Source organism: Phycomyces blakesleeanus, assembly GCF_001638985.1.
Source record: "Phycomyces blakesleeanus NRRL 1555(-) unplaced genomic scaffold PHYBLscaffold_29, whole genome shotgun sequence".
Taxonomy (NCBI): Eukaryota; Fungi; Mucoromycota; class Mucoromycetes; order Mucorales; family Phycomycetaceae; genus Phycomyces; species Phycomyces blakesleeanus.
Window position 1 is genome coordinate 369104 of NW_017265162.1, and position 16199 is coordinate 385302.

At 35.3% G+C, this 16199-nt stretch overlaps 4 protein-coding genes across 4 annotated transcripts; all 4 read left to right on the forward strand.

Annotated features, from left to right (window-relative positions):
- Positions 1-15: 15 nt before the first annotated feature.
- Positions 16-2383, forward strand: PHYBLDRAFT_183534 (hypothetical protein; the record flags this gene model as incomplete). The annotated part of the gene is made up of 5 exons (XM_018438789.1): positions 16-73; positions 167-245; positions 292-1012; positions 1073-1652; positions 1710-2383. 5 exons carry the CDS (start codon positions 16-18, stop codon positions 2255-2257), a joined length of 1986 nt encoding a protein of 661 aa, XP_018285553.1. The 3' UTR covers positions 2258-2383.
- Positions 2384-6363: 3980 nt separating this feature from the next.
- Positions 6364-7706, forward strand: PHYBLDRAFT_24046 (secreted aspartyl protease; the record flags this gene model as incomplete). The annotated part of the gene is made up of 4 exons (XM_018439828.1): positions 6364-6673; positions 6735-7106; positions 7185-7259; positions 7312-7706. The coding sequence occupies 4 exons, from the start codon at positions 6364-6366 to the stop codon at positions 7704-7706; spliced, it is 1152 nt and encodes a 383-aa protein (XP_018285554.1).
- Positions 7707-8809: 1103 nt separating this feature from the next.
- PHYBLDRAFT_69384 (hypothetical protein) lies at positions 8810-11502 on the forward strand (the record flags this gene model as incomplete). Its single annotated transcript, XM_018442089.1, has 9 exons — positions 8810-8975; positions 9007-9210; positions 9263-9325; positions 9388-9467; positions 9530-9847; positions 9928-10109; positions 10172-10704; positions 11057-11074; positions 11450-11502. The coding sequence occupies 9 exons, from the start codon at positions 8810-8812 to the stop codon at positions 11500-11502; spliced, it is 1617 nt and encodes a 538-aa protein (XP_018285555.1).
- Positions 11503-12861: 1359 nt separating this feature from the next.
- PHYBLDRAFT_189007 (hypothetical protein) lies at positions 12862-16176 on the forward strand (the record flags this gene model as incomplete). The annotated part of the gene is made up of 10 exons (XM_018439595.1): positions 12862-13128; positions 13249-13379; positions 13541-13637; positions 13732-13767; positions 13928-14503; positions 14584-14702; positions 14778-15022; positions 15138-15330; positions 15432-15581; positions 15667-16176. Coding segments are annotated over 10 exons (2033 nt in total), but the record flags the coding sequence as incomplete, so codon positions are not given.
- Positions 16177-16199: the final 23 nt, after the last annotated feature.

The following is a 16199-nucleotide window of genomic DNA, read 5'->3' on the forward strand; positions in this document are numbered from 1 at the left end:
CTATAAAGTGTCATAATGCCAACTGACACTCAAGCCTTTGATCTCGCTGATTACTCTTATGTTATTGGCATTGGTAAACATCTTTGTTGGAATTCAACGTAGAAGGAGAAGATTTGTCCTCCCCAAACCTCCTCATTAATCTCATCAACCTCCCCTAATTCAATAGACTTTGGCACTACATTCACCGGATGCTGCTATGCATTCACAAAAAACGGCGGCGATGAGATCATTGATATTACACGATGGTAAACAATCTTATCAACTCATCTTTTGCTCATCATCAATCTCCAGGCCTAAACAAGTTAATGTCTACCCAAAGACACCGACAATATCCCTTTATCGTCATGGCTCTACAAAAATGGTAGCCTGGGGTCAGGATGCTCGTAAACTTTCCCACAAGCGCAATAATCACGATCACCTTTTGACTCGATTTAAGCTGCATTTGGATGAAAACCTCGAATTAGAACCACTACCAAATGGTCTTACTGCCCTGGAGGCAATTACTGATTACCTTGAGGCATTTCACACCCATGTAACAGCAGAACTTCAACGTGGATTTGCATCCAATTACGACCAATCTAAATTCAGATACTGTTTAACTGTTCCTGCTATGTGGAGTGATAAAGCCAAGGCTACAATGCGAGAAGCAGCTATTAGAGCCAACATTGTCAATAGATGGGACCATCCAGATAGACTTATGCTCATCAGTGAACCCGAAGCAGCCGCTCTTTACTGCGAAAAGAAGAGCGAGCAATTTAATCTCGGTCATGGCCAGCGTTTCATGATCTGTGACGCAGGTGGAGGAACTGTTGATCTGATTGTGTTCGAAATCGATGATTCTGGCTCGCGGAGATCTTTGAAAGAAGTAACAAAGGGACAGGGTGATTCTTGTGGATCAACATTCTTAGATATGCGTATGCGGGAGTATCTAAAGGTCCGGTTCTCACAACGTGGAGCAATTAGCGAGACAGCAATGGAGTCTATGATGGAAACATTTGTGGAAGCCATCAAGGTAATTTTAACCTTCGATATATGATATGTAGTGTATTAACATCAGACTTTGTATGAACAGCCTCAATTTGATGGTGAAGAGGAACAATTTTTACCCTTACCAGCCTCGCTCGGGCTGGGAGACATGGATGACCCAGAGACTGGCATTGAGGACGGCAATCTGCATCTGCCAGCGCAGGAATTGAGAAAGCATGTGTTTGAACCAGTGATTCAACAAGTGCTACAGCTTATCGATGACCAAATCTCTCAATCACAGATCAAGTTGGACACAATCTTCTTGGTCGGTGGTTTTGGGCAGTCGGTTTACCTCTATAGACGTGTACGTGAGATGTTTGAGAACCGAGTTGGAATCATAGGAGTCCCGCCTCGTGGTGAACTTGCTGTAGTCAGGGGCGCCGTCTATTTTGGGCTTAATCCTCGCATGGTTTCTGAGCGTGTCTCACGAAGAACCTACGGAGTAGAAACACGCATGCTATTTGATCCACGCCAGGATCCTCCAGAACAATGTATTAAAGGCGATGATGGTCGTATTTTCTGTAAGCAACGGTATAGCGTTTATGTTCACAAGGGCCAGGCTCTCAAGGGTGACGAGTGTATTTCGAAGAACTTTGTCATTGCCTATCCAAACGATACTGACTCAGGTAATGTACACAATAATAAATTAATTAAATAAGATATTATTACTAACCTACTTCAAGATTTGTTTGCTTATGATGGTGAGGCTCCTGTGCCTAGGTTAACCACCCATCCACATGTCTCCAAAGTAGCCAGATTCCCTATCAAGATGCCAAAATTTGCTAACGCGCAAAAGGCAGACCCAATCTTTATGACGATCAAGATGTTCTTTGGACAGACAGAAATTAAGATTGAGGCCCACATCCGCGACAGGATTTTTACTTTTACATCTGCATTCGAGACGGTTGAAGTTGGTATGCACATGCTCAACAATGGAGTCCAGGGAATGCACCTCAAGCCAGATGAACTTGAAGTGCCTGGGAGCGGATCTGGCTATGGCTACTATGGAAATGTTTCCAATTCAAATATCTCTAGTGCTGGATCCATCTCCAGGCCACCCTCTATCCCATCTCACCACGAATCAAGTGGTTATCCATCTCCTGCCAGATCATACCCTCGTAGTGTGCGTGAAGACGATGAATCTTGTGATGGAGATTCTAAACATTCAACTGGTATTAATGGAACGGCAAAGAAACTCTTTGGTACCTTGAAGTTTGGAAAACGAAAATAAAGTAGATAAAAAAAGGCAGGTTGGCTGGAATGGGCCAGTAGTACTGTATCGCATCACACATCGTTTCATAGTCGTAAAAACTTATCTCTAGCCTTCTTTTATTTGCACCTTTACATTTTATCTTCACTCTTGTATTCACTTAATGTCTGTATATCTCTTTTTATCTATTTATTACGTCTCATATCCATTTCCCCCCCTCTTCCTCGTCTCGCTTCCAACAAAATACTAGCGAAATTGGAGGTAGAGAGACTATGGATCCAATTTTATTCGACCCATCCAAACCTATTATGTAGGCTATTTCAAATACGACTTGTAGACAAACAGTGCAAGATGACTTTATATATTCAATGAAAAGCCAATGGTCTCTCTATTGATATGCAGGGTCCAATTGCATAACAGAACTTTGCTTCTCCTATCGTACATGTGCACAAAACAAGGGGTCCAGGAATATTACATTTAAATCCATACAAGCAACATTTACGATAATCTATTCCGTAAACTTGGGGAAATTTCTAGTTTCATCCTATTACTATAAACTAGCTATTTCATTTCATTTTATTTAGCTTATTTATTTATCTATTAACGCTATTTACTTTGATATAACAGTATATATTTATTTATTTCGAAGAGTTTCTATTCTTCCTTCATAATTGAACCCCTCATAATACTTCTTTAATATATTTATTTACTTATTTAATTTTTGAATAACATTAAAATCAGAATATTTGTCACTCTAATTGCGATAAACTAAACATCTTGGGTTGAAATGAAGTACCAATGAAATAACATATAATCCAGCATTTTTAAATGAATTGGTAACATTGTTAGCCAATAAGGTACCTCTTTCACCATGCTAGTTTCCTTTTTTAAACCCCATAGAAAATAAATCATAAAGACACCAATAACCGAAATACGTAATTGGTTACTCTGAAATAACTTGTAATTTATGTGAAGCTAATAAAGAGCTGTTACAAAGCTTTAAAGGACAATTCTAGACAATCTCAGGGCACACAAACCATATACATAGATACAATGCAGGAGATATTCTTATAGCATAAAGCCCAATATTGTATACCATAATATTCTCCTAATTTTTACATTTCCAGAAGTACAACATTATACATTTATATATAAAAAGATACACTTGGCATTTAGAAATAGTATTTCATCAGTGGTCTGCTCACTATTTTCCGTCCGTTTTATGTCTGATTCATATTCTCTCATAAAACATGCTAATTGCATTCGAAAGTAAGGTACAAAACTAATTTTAAGCGGGTATACTTTTTTTTAAAAAAAAAAAACATCACAATTTACTAGAAGCTTTCTTACATGCAAAGGGATTTATTCTCAGATTAATGTAAGCTTGGATTAAAGCATTGAATTTTGCGGTGTGCTGATGATTATGAATGGGAATAAAATATATCAACCGGTCTTTTATTTCTTTAAAAAAAAAATGAAAATATCTGAAAATGTGTTTGGCTCTTTTAATTTATTACTGTTTATTAAAGTACAATAATAAACCATTTTTTTTTGCTGTAATATGACTCTTCACAAATATATAGCGTAGACCTTTTGATCTTATTTAGTTTGTTCATGTATCAGTTCCAAAATCGTACTGTTAGAGTAAATTTTGGGTAGATTATAATGGCACACAGAAGTATATCACTTAAGGTTTTCAGACTAAAAAAAAAAACTCTAATTAAACTTGTCCCAACGAATTGGATTTTTGGCTCATTTGGCTCATTTGGCTAATTTATCATCAATTTCACTTGAATATATTTTCAAGGAATAATATAGCTGTGAGGAATGTGGAGTATTAAGGTAAAAAGTGAAGCGGTATCAAGACTTTATTATAAGAAACTTTTGATAGTATATATTGGTAGAAGAAGAAAAAAAGAGGCCCATTCAAGCCAATGGCTGTTATAATAGAGCACCAAGTTAATAAATGAGTTTCTCTTTGTTTTTAATTATACTACTCATTTATTTTCCTTGATTACCCATTGAGTGATATTGCTCATTTGACATGCCTTTGCGTTTAAAATTAGTTTGGGATGTACGTATAATATTATGAAATTTCCCAAGTTGAGAATATATAGATCAAATAGTATTTTTTTAATTATTATTATTACTTCTTTAGAAAAAATATTAGTACGAACAGTTTATTTTGAACCTTCTTGACGCTCATATAGCATATAGTATCGTCTTGAGGCATTCCTTTGCTGTTCATTTTTATCAGTAGCCTGCACGCTCTTAAAATGGCTACTTGACATTAAAAATGTGCTCTGGGCTATTAAATTAGTAATAGACGGTAATCATTTATTTTGATATTTGGTGTAAAGAAGTACATAAAGAAAGCTTTAGTTGGGACTATATATAAGTACTGATCGTAAGCTTGGCTATTGTCACCTATACCAGAGTGTGCATACTCAGTACATTATGTTTACGTTTCTAGGATAAGATCTTCCGTATTTGTTACATAGCATACTAGCTATCTTGTAAAAGGCTCCAACCACATGCAACTCACTCAAAAGATTTTTATAAGATCTGTCTATCACTTCCACTTTTTATCTTTCTCTTTTTGCTATACGTCTATATTATTGGAGTATATTGATTAAAATGTTTTGAATAAAACAAAATTATCTTCCACTTAAACATACGATGTATGCTCTTGGCGAATGGAAGAATTTATATCAGTACTTGTTTTTTTACAATCAAAGGAATTGTTTTTTTTATGTATTACCTATTTTTGGGTTAAAGAATTGGTGTGGAATTTTCTAGTAAAGCCACTCAGTAACAAATTTCACTTCATTTAATTTAAAGGGTATGCATTCGACAACAAAAGGTCTAGCTTATTAAAAAATATGTTTCTATTCCTAGTCTCTAGATATCTCATTCTTTCACTTGTCAAAATAAAAATAAAACAAAATTTTATTTTACTGCATGTTGTACCATGTTGTGCAGTTCTGTGCTGTGCTGTGCTGTGCTGTGCTGTGCTGTGCTTAATAATTAAGAGCTCTATAAAACTCTAAGCATGTACTTATATTAATCTAGTCATTCTTTCATTCTGAAGTCTGAAGTCTGACAGGACTATAGTAATAATACCAAATATATATATATATATGGTAGATCTATCTGGATATATATCCAATTGATAACTTGGTTGTCTACTTTTTTTTAACATTACAACAGATATACTGTAAGTATAATATAAAACATATAAAATAGAAAGAAGAAAACACACATAATCGCTCGTATCTAACTGTGATCATTATTTTTTGCACTTTAATATTTAGTATAAAAATAAGCAATTGAACTATCAAGTCTTTTCGTTTCATCTAAAAAAAATCAGTGTAAATGATTATCTAAAGAATGTGAGATCAAATAATCCTTAGAGGCTACATACTAAAAAAAAAAAATGAATAAATAAATGAATAAATATTGCTTAATGAAAGTTTACTATTAAAAACAAACACACTCTACCCAATAATATACCGCAGGGGTTATTATGCATATCCTATAGCTCATTTGGCTTAGTATGTAGTAAAATTATATTAAATTTACAAGTCAGTCTTGATGTACATAATCTTTTCATCTTATAATTCAATTTATACGAAGAAGAAGAAAAACGATCATTTAAACTGACTCTACTTTGCTTTAAAATTGGGTGTATTGTTTAATAAGTCAATAAAATGTAAACAGTATATATATATATATATTCTTCCAACTATTGTATTATAGTGGCAGAATAGAGGAATGTATCAAACAAAGAAATATTCTCCCGCGGTTGGTATGTCATTGAATGTCACGCCTGAAAGTAACTGTCGAGACCCTTGTTTGAGTTAATGGTTCATCAGCCTTTCTGACAGGTGTGTATGTCTGTTAATATCAAGAAGAAGCCACAAGCTCTACAACAAAATTAGCCTTTATCTGTATCAGCAAATATGATTCAATGAAATACATTAATGTCGTTCCAACTAAAATATCCATTAAGATAGAAGAATCAAAAATAAAGTATATATAAGACGCTCAGTAATTTATTGTTAGACAATACCTCTATCCAAAGTATCTCAAACTCCCATATTGTTCTGTTCTGTTTTTTTTTTGAAATGAAGTTCTTTGTTGGTATCTCCGCCATATCCATTCTTGCACTTTCCACAATTGATGCCAGTCTTGTACCGGATATCCTCGGGATAGCTCCTAAGTTTCTCAGCATTACCGCCAACCCTTCCTTCCAGGCCAATGCGGCTAATGCTCTTTCCAGAGCCAAGCAAAAATTTTCTGGTTCATCTAAAAGTACATCGGTTACTGTAGTCGATTACAAGAATGATGTCGAGTATTTTGGTACTATACAGGTCGGAACTCCTCCTCAGGATGTCATAATTGACTTTGATACCGGCTCTTCGGATCTTTGGTTTGGTAAAGAAAAATACGGGATTAAGTAATACTCTACACAACTATTAACCAATACATTTTGTAGCCTCAACTCTCTGTTTATTATGTGACACACACAAAAACAAGTTTAACGCTTTTCTTTCAACTTCTTATAAGCCAAGCTTAAAGACCTGGTCTATTAGCTATGGAGATGGCTCGTTTGCTGGTGGCAACGTCGGTTATGATACGGTCTCTGTCAATGGTATTTCTGTAAAAGAGCAAGCAATCCAACTTGCCAAGTTTGAATCACCTTCCTTCAAGGATAGTCCAGTTGATGGTATTCTTGGTCTTGGCTTCCGCTCCCTTTCATCTGCATTCGGCTCCAATACCGTCATGGATAACATGATTGAGCAGCACTTGATTGAAAAACCTATTTTCAGTGTATACCTTGGGAAATCTGGCGAAGATCCCGCTGGAGGTAATACAAATATTTCGCGGTACATGAGAAGAGCACTTCAAACAGCAGCTAATATTCATGGTCTTTGAAATCGTATAGAATTTATGTTCGGTGATTACAATCCTGATCATATTGGTGGCAGATTAACCACTGTTCCAGTTGACAGTATTGATGGTTGGTATACTTATTCACTGTATTATAATTGATCATGCTAATGTTTTATTAGGCCTATGGAAAATAACTGTCGACGAGGCATCTGTTGGCTTTAAGACTGTCGACAAATTTGATGCTATCATCGACACTGGAACCACTCTACTTGTTTTCACTAAAGATGTTGCCGAACAAATTGCCCAATTCTATGATGCTACTGAAGTTGGTGATGGTACCTATCTTATTGACTGTGACACCTCCAAGTTCGATCCTTTAGTGTTCACCATTAATGGCGCTGATTTCGAAATCCCTCCTTCCGAACTTGTCTTTGAAAATAAGCTAGTATCTTGCGTCGCTAGTTTTACTCATGGTGATTCTGACTTTGCTATTCTTGGCGATGTATTCCTCAAGAGTAACTATGTTATCTTTAACGCAGAGGTTCCCCATGTCCAAATAGCTCCAAGCAGATAATTATTTTTTTTCTCAATTCGATTTTTTTTTAAATAATGTTACCAAAAAAAAAGTACATTCAGAGAACTATATAGATTCTTCTTTTGGTACAACTACATACTTTCTATTATTATTCATGTATCTCTTTCTCTAACATTATCATCTATACCATTTTACTTTTTAATAATAAAAAACTGATATAAAGTGGGACGTAAACTTAATATATATATATATAATTCGTTACATTGTAAAAAAAAGTTAATTCAGAAAGGTTTTGGAGTGAAAAGTCGAATTAGTTAGTTTGATGAATCTATTCTTGGGTAATGAAGTGATTCTAAGCAAAATTTTCCGCCATATGTCTCGTAAAAATAAAATACTTTCCTACCTTGATCTCTAAAATTATCCACTTGTACTCCGTCAGATCCAAGTAAGTATCTAAAGGCTTTTGTATTTACAGCGTGAAAACTAATTTCAAGGTTATATTGTTTCTAACGGTACTATTCATTGAGGTCAGGTTTACGATGCCTGGTAACGTAGCTTTCAACTATGATATACACATTTTAAAAGTATTTTCAGAATTACATATAGAAGAGAAAGAGAGAGAGAGAGAAAAGATACTTGTGTGGGAATTATCATTTTTTAAAATAAAAATTCAGAAGCACCATTATTCTCTGATAGAATTCTTATTTATGATAGTGTGACATTAATTTTTAAGAAATATTGTGAAAAAGATTAAAATAGTATATAGAAGCTAATGAAACCAGTGTAGGTCAAAAAATAAGGTGGTAAAAACGCAAAAGCCTAAAACTTTGAAATCAACTGCCATGCACTACCTACACTAAGACGGTACTTGCACTACCAAGTCGCAATAACTTTCACTATTATTAAATTTAACAACTTTCAGGTGGAGAGAATAACCTAATATTCTTGATTTATTTTGGCGCCATTTTTTCCCCTTCTCTCTTCATTCTTTTCTCTTTCTCTTTTGGTCTTCTGTTTTTAGCAATCATTTGATCTTCTTCTTTTATTTTTGTCTTTACATACTCACGTCAACAACATACTTCAATTAACTACCTATCCTACCGATCCTGTACCTTGCCGATTAAGGATATAATATAAAAGTAATGCGCTTTTCAGAGCCAAACCAAACAGTGTATTGGCTTTTATGTGATGAAAACGACAAATGCTATTGCGACTGGCGAATAGGTCTTAAGGACTGCGTTATCAAAAGCCAAATACGAAATATTTTAATATGTGGATCAGTTTTTTCGTTAATAACCTCCGTTACATGTATGTTACATATATGTATATGTATATATAGACTTTTTTTTAAAAGAAAAAGAATTACCTTTGATGGGCATAAATATACATATATTAAACTCTCCAACATCTAAAGCATTTGCTATTTTATATCGCCGTATACGATACAAGAATCAGAAGCTGTGGGAAAAAGATCTTATATCTGGATGTATCATACCAAGACCTGTGGACTCATTGCTTGCTATGAGTACTTTGTATAATTTATGTGAGTTTGTATATTTTCTTTTATTTTATTAATTTACTTACCATGTATTTAGTCCGTGCAATACAATCACTTATTATTGTCACTGACGTTGCGCCTAATCTCGTCTTCCGCTCATGTAAGCAAATATGATATAAATGACAAGGAAGATAGGTTTGAATGATAAATTACGATATATAGTCTTTCATGAATTGCCTTGGCAGTTTGGAATTTCAGCTTTTTCTTGTTACTTCTTTGGAATTGCTCACACAATTGCAAATGTAAGTCTTGTATTTAATAAAAAGCTTGTAGCCACATATTTTATTAATATATCGTTAATCAGAGTAGCGAAAAAGTATACACTCAATGGATCAGCATACCTCGTTATGTGGATATCTACTGTACCATACTTCTCTTTGCTCCTTTTATTACCAATAATATTTGCTCTATATGCTCAGGGGTCTTTGCAGAAAGAGGTGACCTGGAGCTTGCTTACATTTTTACGCGCGCACTCCACTTTATTTGGGGGATCTATTGCATGGTGTTCATGATCATTCTCTCTTTTTCCGGGCTTCGACTGATACGATTACTGAAAATACATCGCAAAATGCGAGTAGCTAATCACGGAGACGTCGAGAGTGTTGATACTGGCATTCTAAAGGTAAGCCGGAAAAACGTTAGGGAAGCACATGTTAATGATCACTTATAATAATTTGGTACAATTTTTTTTTAAAAAAAAAGGTCAAAATAGTTGTAATAGGTGCTATTGTTGCTCTTTTTTTCTTCACATTCCTATCATTTATATATGGCGGCGCTCGCAACCAGATAATTATGAATGAAAGTGCATCTCAGGCTATATGTGTATTTTGGCTATTCAACGCTCCTATCGCATTGACTATCTGCGAGGTCGCCGTAATTTTGACGTATGTATGACTTTACCGAAGCATAACCAAGATTAATGGTGCTAACTAGCTTGTTAATATAGCCCAAAATTGAGCATAACTCTTGGGTTTATTGGGCAAAACCAGCCTAATGAGCTTCAATACACCACTACTCCACGCCTCGTTAATGGAAAACCGATATACCCATACCCTCCACTGTCCCATGCAAAAAATTCGAAGAATTCAAAAAATTCAAAAAATTCAAAAAATATTGAACCTATGGACCTACAATTGTTACAAGGAGACTGTGATACAGAAAGAAATTCGTCCATTGTAGATATGAACAGCAGCAGCTTTGGAAACCTAAGTCACAGCCCTGATAAATACAGCATATCAGGCTTTAGCAAACGATCGTCCGCCCCAACAAATACCATAGACTCTCACTTTGAATATCAAAAGAAAATTTCATTAGAACTAGTCGTAGACTACAAAAGCCACGTAACCGCCTTGGGTGCCCCTCGTTTCCATGCTTCTAAAGATGCTCGTAAAGATTATGAAGGCGGTATAAACAGTGAAAATTCATATGAAACCCATAGACTCAGCAATGAACACGCCCACTCTACATCACACTCGAGTAGTATGATAAGGAAACCCCTATAGTACGATAGCCTTTCTTCTTGTACATATCATCAATCAATAGTCCCCCTTTTTTTTAAAAAAAAAAGAAAGAACGATTCGCAGCATATGCTTACTGGTTTTTTTATTTTGTATATAATTGAATTAAACAGCATTGCGACTATTATTATTAGAATTGTACCTGACTATGTTTTCTATTGTTTGCATTATCCAAGAAGTTAAAAAAGATAGCTATTGTATTGGTGTTTCTCATTAATTAATACACAGTTGGTAAACTTTAAAGTATACTTTCTTTATTTCTTTGATTCAACCGTATATTAAGCATTTACAATTATATATATATATATATATAGACAAACAGAAATTCAAAGGTGGGAATATAAATTATGAAAGAAAGAAAGCATGTTAAAAAGGTGTATATTATCGAATATAATTAATTTTAAATATTTTCTTCATGATTACTTCTAACACCCTATATCCAAATTAATAGGATATTAATACCAGCACCTTATACAAAATATATGTATATATATATATATATATACTCTTGATATTTAAAAGTCTAATTCAACCTTCTTACTACATTGATTTACTATGCAGGCGATCATTTGTAACTTTAAGAAATTAGACGAAAGCTTAGTTTTTAAATAATCTCTGCTTATAAGCTACATTTAATATCATCAAAAATGTTGCTATGTTCTTTTTTTCTAATATTTTCATACTTAAAATTATATGTCTGTTTGGAGTCACATTTAAAGAAAGTGACATGTTTGTAAATGCACCGGCGTTACGGGACTAATGTGAAGAGCAAGTACCCGTCAGAGTTTATGTCACACAACATTGATGAAACCAAACAGAAGAAATAAAAAGAAAGGGCATGCATAAGTATAGATCTGTTGTAATTCAGGATCTTACATGTACATTATGTAAAAGAATAAACCAAAAACCAAAAAATAATCCATGTCTACAAGATTCTTTCAAACACACAATATTGAAGTCTGTATATCGGTCTAAGATATATCCTACTTCAAATAACAGTATTATCATCTAAATTCTATCATCAAGGTCAAATTACTGAAAAAAGAACCGAGAGACTTATTGAAATTAGACTTATTTAAGCTTATATCAATATCATTCGATCAAAGTACCTCCCAAATTTTAGGTCAGAGTTCCTTAAAGTTAACACATTACTGAGCCGATTCACCCCCCTTATTTTTCTGTTTTGTTTTCTTGAGCCAAGTGTATAATGCTCTACTTTGGTATCAAATAACAAACAAACATAAATCTAAATGTCCTGTTATATCTCACCCAGCTTACAGTACAGGTCTGGTAAGGTTTTCTGTCTTTTCAAAGTATCTCTAATGGGTAGGAATAATACAGCTTGGGAGCGTTCACAATTCTGCCTCTCTTGAAATGCATGCCATCATCTTGTTTCAATTCGCGTTTGATTATTATTATTTAGTTTATGCGCATACAGCTTTGTGATTCATACCTGGGCTTGTCTCGATATATAGGCTATGCTTTATTGCGTTCCCTTCTTCTTCTTTTAATAAGACTTTTCTAATAATAGTGTCAAGTAACCATTGATGGAACTAGTCAGAAGCTGGTTGTTTGGATTTGTTTCCAATAACAAAACAAAAAGAAGAAGAAATTTGGCATTTTCATGTTGTGTACTTTGTCTTGTCATCCATTGCGGAGCCTACTTTCCTACGATCGCCGATTTTTATTTTTATTTTCTTGCTCCATGTGCCCCCCAGCTTCGACTATTCGATTCTCAATCATTATTTATTTGGCAAATCAAGCAATATAACGTAGCTCCTAAAGAAAGTATAGAAGTTGCATGCGTCTTATAAATTGCCTTGGAAACAAAGCAAAAACAAAAACAAAAACAAAAAAATCCAAAAATAAAATATATATAAAAAAAAAGGCATCATAGTTTCTCGCGTTTTGCATAAGGGAAATAGTCTTTCCTTCGACGTCATCTTATTTGGACTCGGAAGGTCCTCCAGCTTGTGTGCTTGTGTGCTTGTGCGCTTGTGCGCTTGTGCGCTTGTGCGCTGGTGTGCTTGAATGAGTATTTCTGGGCTTTGACCTCCGCAACAGCCGTTTTTGTTCCTTTCCCTCTTCTCCTCACCTCATTCTTTTCTTTACTCTTTCTCCATGTCCACCATGCTCGATGAGGATGACGTGCTTCGGTCTGGGTTCCTTGACCCCGGGACGTCAAGGTACTTACTCAGCACTCCTTCTTCTCTGAGTCGATCAATGTCATCTCCAATCTATACTTCTCATTTTGGCGAAGATCCTGATCCTTGGAAAAGCTCAAATGCCTTTGATCCTGTGGCTGACATGCGCCAAGGTCTTGGAACTCACGATGCTGTTGCGGACAATATCCTAGGATCAGAAGTGACAGCTGCCAGCGTATTAGGTTTGTCTCTTCCTCTTATTCTTGTTGTTGTTGTCAAGGAACAACCACCCCTGAAACATCCTGTGTGTGTGCTTGATGATAACATGTATTACCATATTGTATGTATGTTTATGTGTACAGTCGGAATTGAATTGCCAGAGATATATGATACAGCGTACCTGAGGGCTGGACCTGTAGATGATCGAGTCAGTCTCGAGGCGCTCGGTAAGGTGGTTTCTCTTGCCACTCTTCCTTCTCGTGCAACAGAAAAGGTACAATCATGTCCAGACAAAATGTAGCCAAAAAAAAAAAGAGGGGGGGGATGAGAGAGAGGGGGAGAGGTGGGGATTTGTTATGCTGAAATATGAAACGGAGCTTATTACCTGCAACTTGTGGTGCTAACTTGTTTAAAATGATTATAATCATGATATAGGTCCTTCACACTGCTGTTCCTGCCGGAGCTCTTTATGTCACTCATAACGAATTCAACACAGCCCTTGCTTTGGTTGCCTGTGCACAAAAGAATATGGGTAAATATTTATATATAAAGTTAGCTTCTATCGGGTGTCTATTGTAGTCAAAAGATATTGATACTTGTTTTTTTTTAAAAAAAAAATATTCCAGAAATATCTTTACAGACAGTCTACCAGCATCGTAATGGTATGTATTTAATGATGTATATATAATACTACTATACTTGTTTCCACCACGTGTATAGGGTTTAAATTGCAATTAACACGGCAATATATGCCTGTTATTATTATTATTATTTTAATATATAATATATAATTTTTTATTTATTTATTTATTTTTGACTCAGATTTGCCAATCCCCACCTTGCCAAAACTCAATGAATTCCACATAAAACGTAACAGTCGTCAGATATTGCCTCCTCCAGCTAACCAGACGCAGCAAATGGATGACCCTTGGAAAGTCATTCTCACGCCACCAAATCACAATGGCCCAAATTCAACTGGCCCATTATCACAGCACAACAATAATAATCATAATCATAATGATACGTCACTTAACGAAAATACATCTCTAAACAACAGCCATGGACGTACTCAAAGTATGAGTTCACTAAATCCCGCTGCTCACCAGGACTCCCATTTATCGAGAGATCTAAAGGGAAATTCTTTCGTGCCCACTCACGACATAAAGCCAATCGCAGAAACACTTGAATGGTTCAAAGATTTGGATGTCATCAAGTTATCCATCGCACCCGAGAAGGAAGGATTTCTGTTTAAGCATGTCAACTACGTTGTAGAAAGCCAGAAGCGTCAGTCGATTGTTTTGCGCCGCTATAGTGACTTTTATTGGTTGTGGGAAACCTTGTTGAAACGATATCCCTTCCGTTTAATCCCTAATTTGCCCCCAAAGAAACTTGGAGCACGTAGGTCTGGCTTGGTGGATGACGATTTAAATGCCAAAAAAGCTGATTATTATTATTATTATTTTGTGTGTATATTTTAGAGGACGATGTGTTTATAGAAGCACGTAAAAAGGGTTTGAACAGATTCATTCATGCAATTGTGCGACATCCAATTCTCAAAAAAGACGAAGTTGTTGACAGATTTTTGACAGAACCATCGGTAGGATAGCGAAAACAACAACAACAAAAGAGAAGATATATGTTCATTACTGCAGACTAACTCGTTTTTTTAAAGGAACTCTTGGCCTGGCGAAAAGCTAACCCTCCTGTGACGGATGAAGAGTTTGTACGCATTCATCCAGAAACAAATTCACTTGAGGCGTATATACCCCGCGATCTAGAAGACCGCCTCGAGAAACTTGAGAAGCAATTGCCAAAGATGGTTGAACATTATCACAATATGTGCGCTATGATGGAGAAAATGATCAAATTACAAGAAGTTTACGGAACGGAGATGGTGCGGTATAGCATTGCCTTAAAGTAAGTTGCTGTTCATGGCATGTCATGTCATGCTTATAAGGTTATTACTATTATTATTATTATTATTATTTCTATTTAAGAGAAATGTTAATTGGCTTACATGTGTGATTTATAGTAAAATAAGCGAAACAGAGAACACATGCTTTGTTCCTGATTGCCATGGCTGCAAACAAGTTGTTCGAGGCTATGAATCGGTGGCAAAACATATGCAAAAGGCTGGTTCGATTACGGAAGAACAAGTCTCTTGTTCCATTGATAGCGTTTTGGAAGATTTGAAGCAATACCGGGACACTTTAGTCTCATTCAAGGTAAACATTTGATTTAATTTAGCTTTTCTTTTTTTGCTTGCCATGTGTTAATTGGACTGTTGATTCTCACACGCAAATTGTGTGTGTGATTGTGTTTTCAGGAAACCATGGACCGTAAGCCGAAACTTTCTGTCAATCAAATCGATACTCTCGCAAAAAGACTTTCAGCAAACCACGCCAAAGTTAATCAAAATCGAGGTGTCCCTGGATTGGAAAGCGAAGTCGAAAGATTGGATCTAGCTATCAAAACGGTACGTCCGTTACAACTCACACGTCTTTTCTTTTAAGAATCTTTAAGAATTTCTGCTCACACTTTTTATATTTATTTTGTTTTAGGATCATGAAAAGATGACATGGCAACAACAGCGCGACATTCATATTCGTTACAGCATTTCATGCGAACTCTCTTATATCCACAAGCAGCATGCCCTTGTAGCTCATCTGTACCAAAACTACACTCATGACCAGCTTCGCTTTTCACGCAAATCGGTCGACAATTGGAAAGCACTTGAAGTCCTTACCAGCGACATACCTGAACCTGAAGAGTTTGCTTGATTTGCTTTTGTTCGTTCTTTATTTTTATTATTATTATTATTATATATTTTGCATCCATGTTTTTTCTCCTTCTTTTATTCCTTTCTTGCTTATATCGTTTGATTCCACAACATATCTAAAGAAAAACATACCTTACATGTCTCTGTTATATTCCCATATCATATAATAGGTTTATCTTGGTTACTTTCTTGCTTATTTATTCCCTTTACTAAACTCTCTTTTTTTAAAAAAAAAACAATCTTTACACAAGAATAAAGATTTAGCGTGCCAATTAAACAAAAGCTAAAAACCAAAACTTCTCTCTCATTCACACT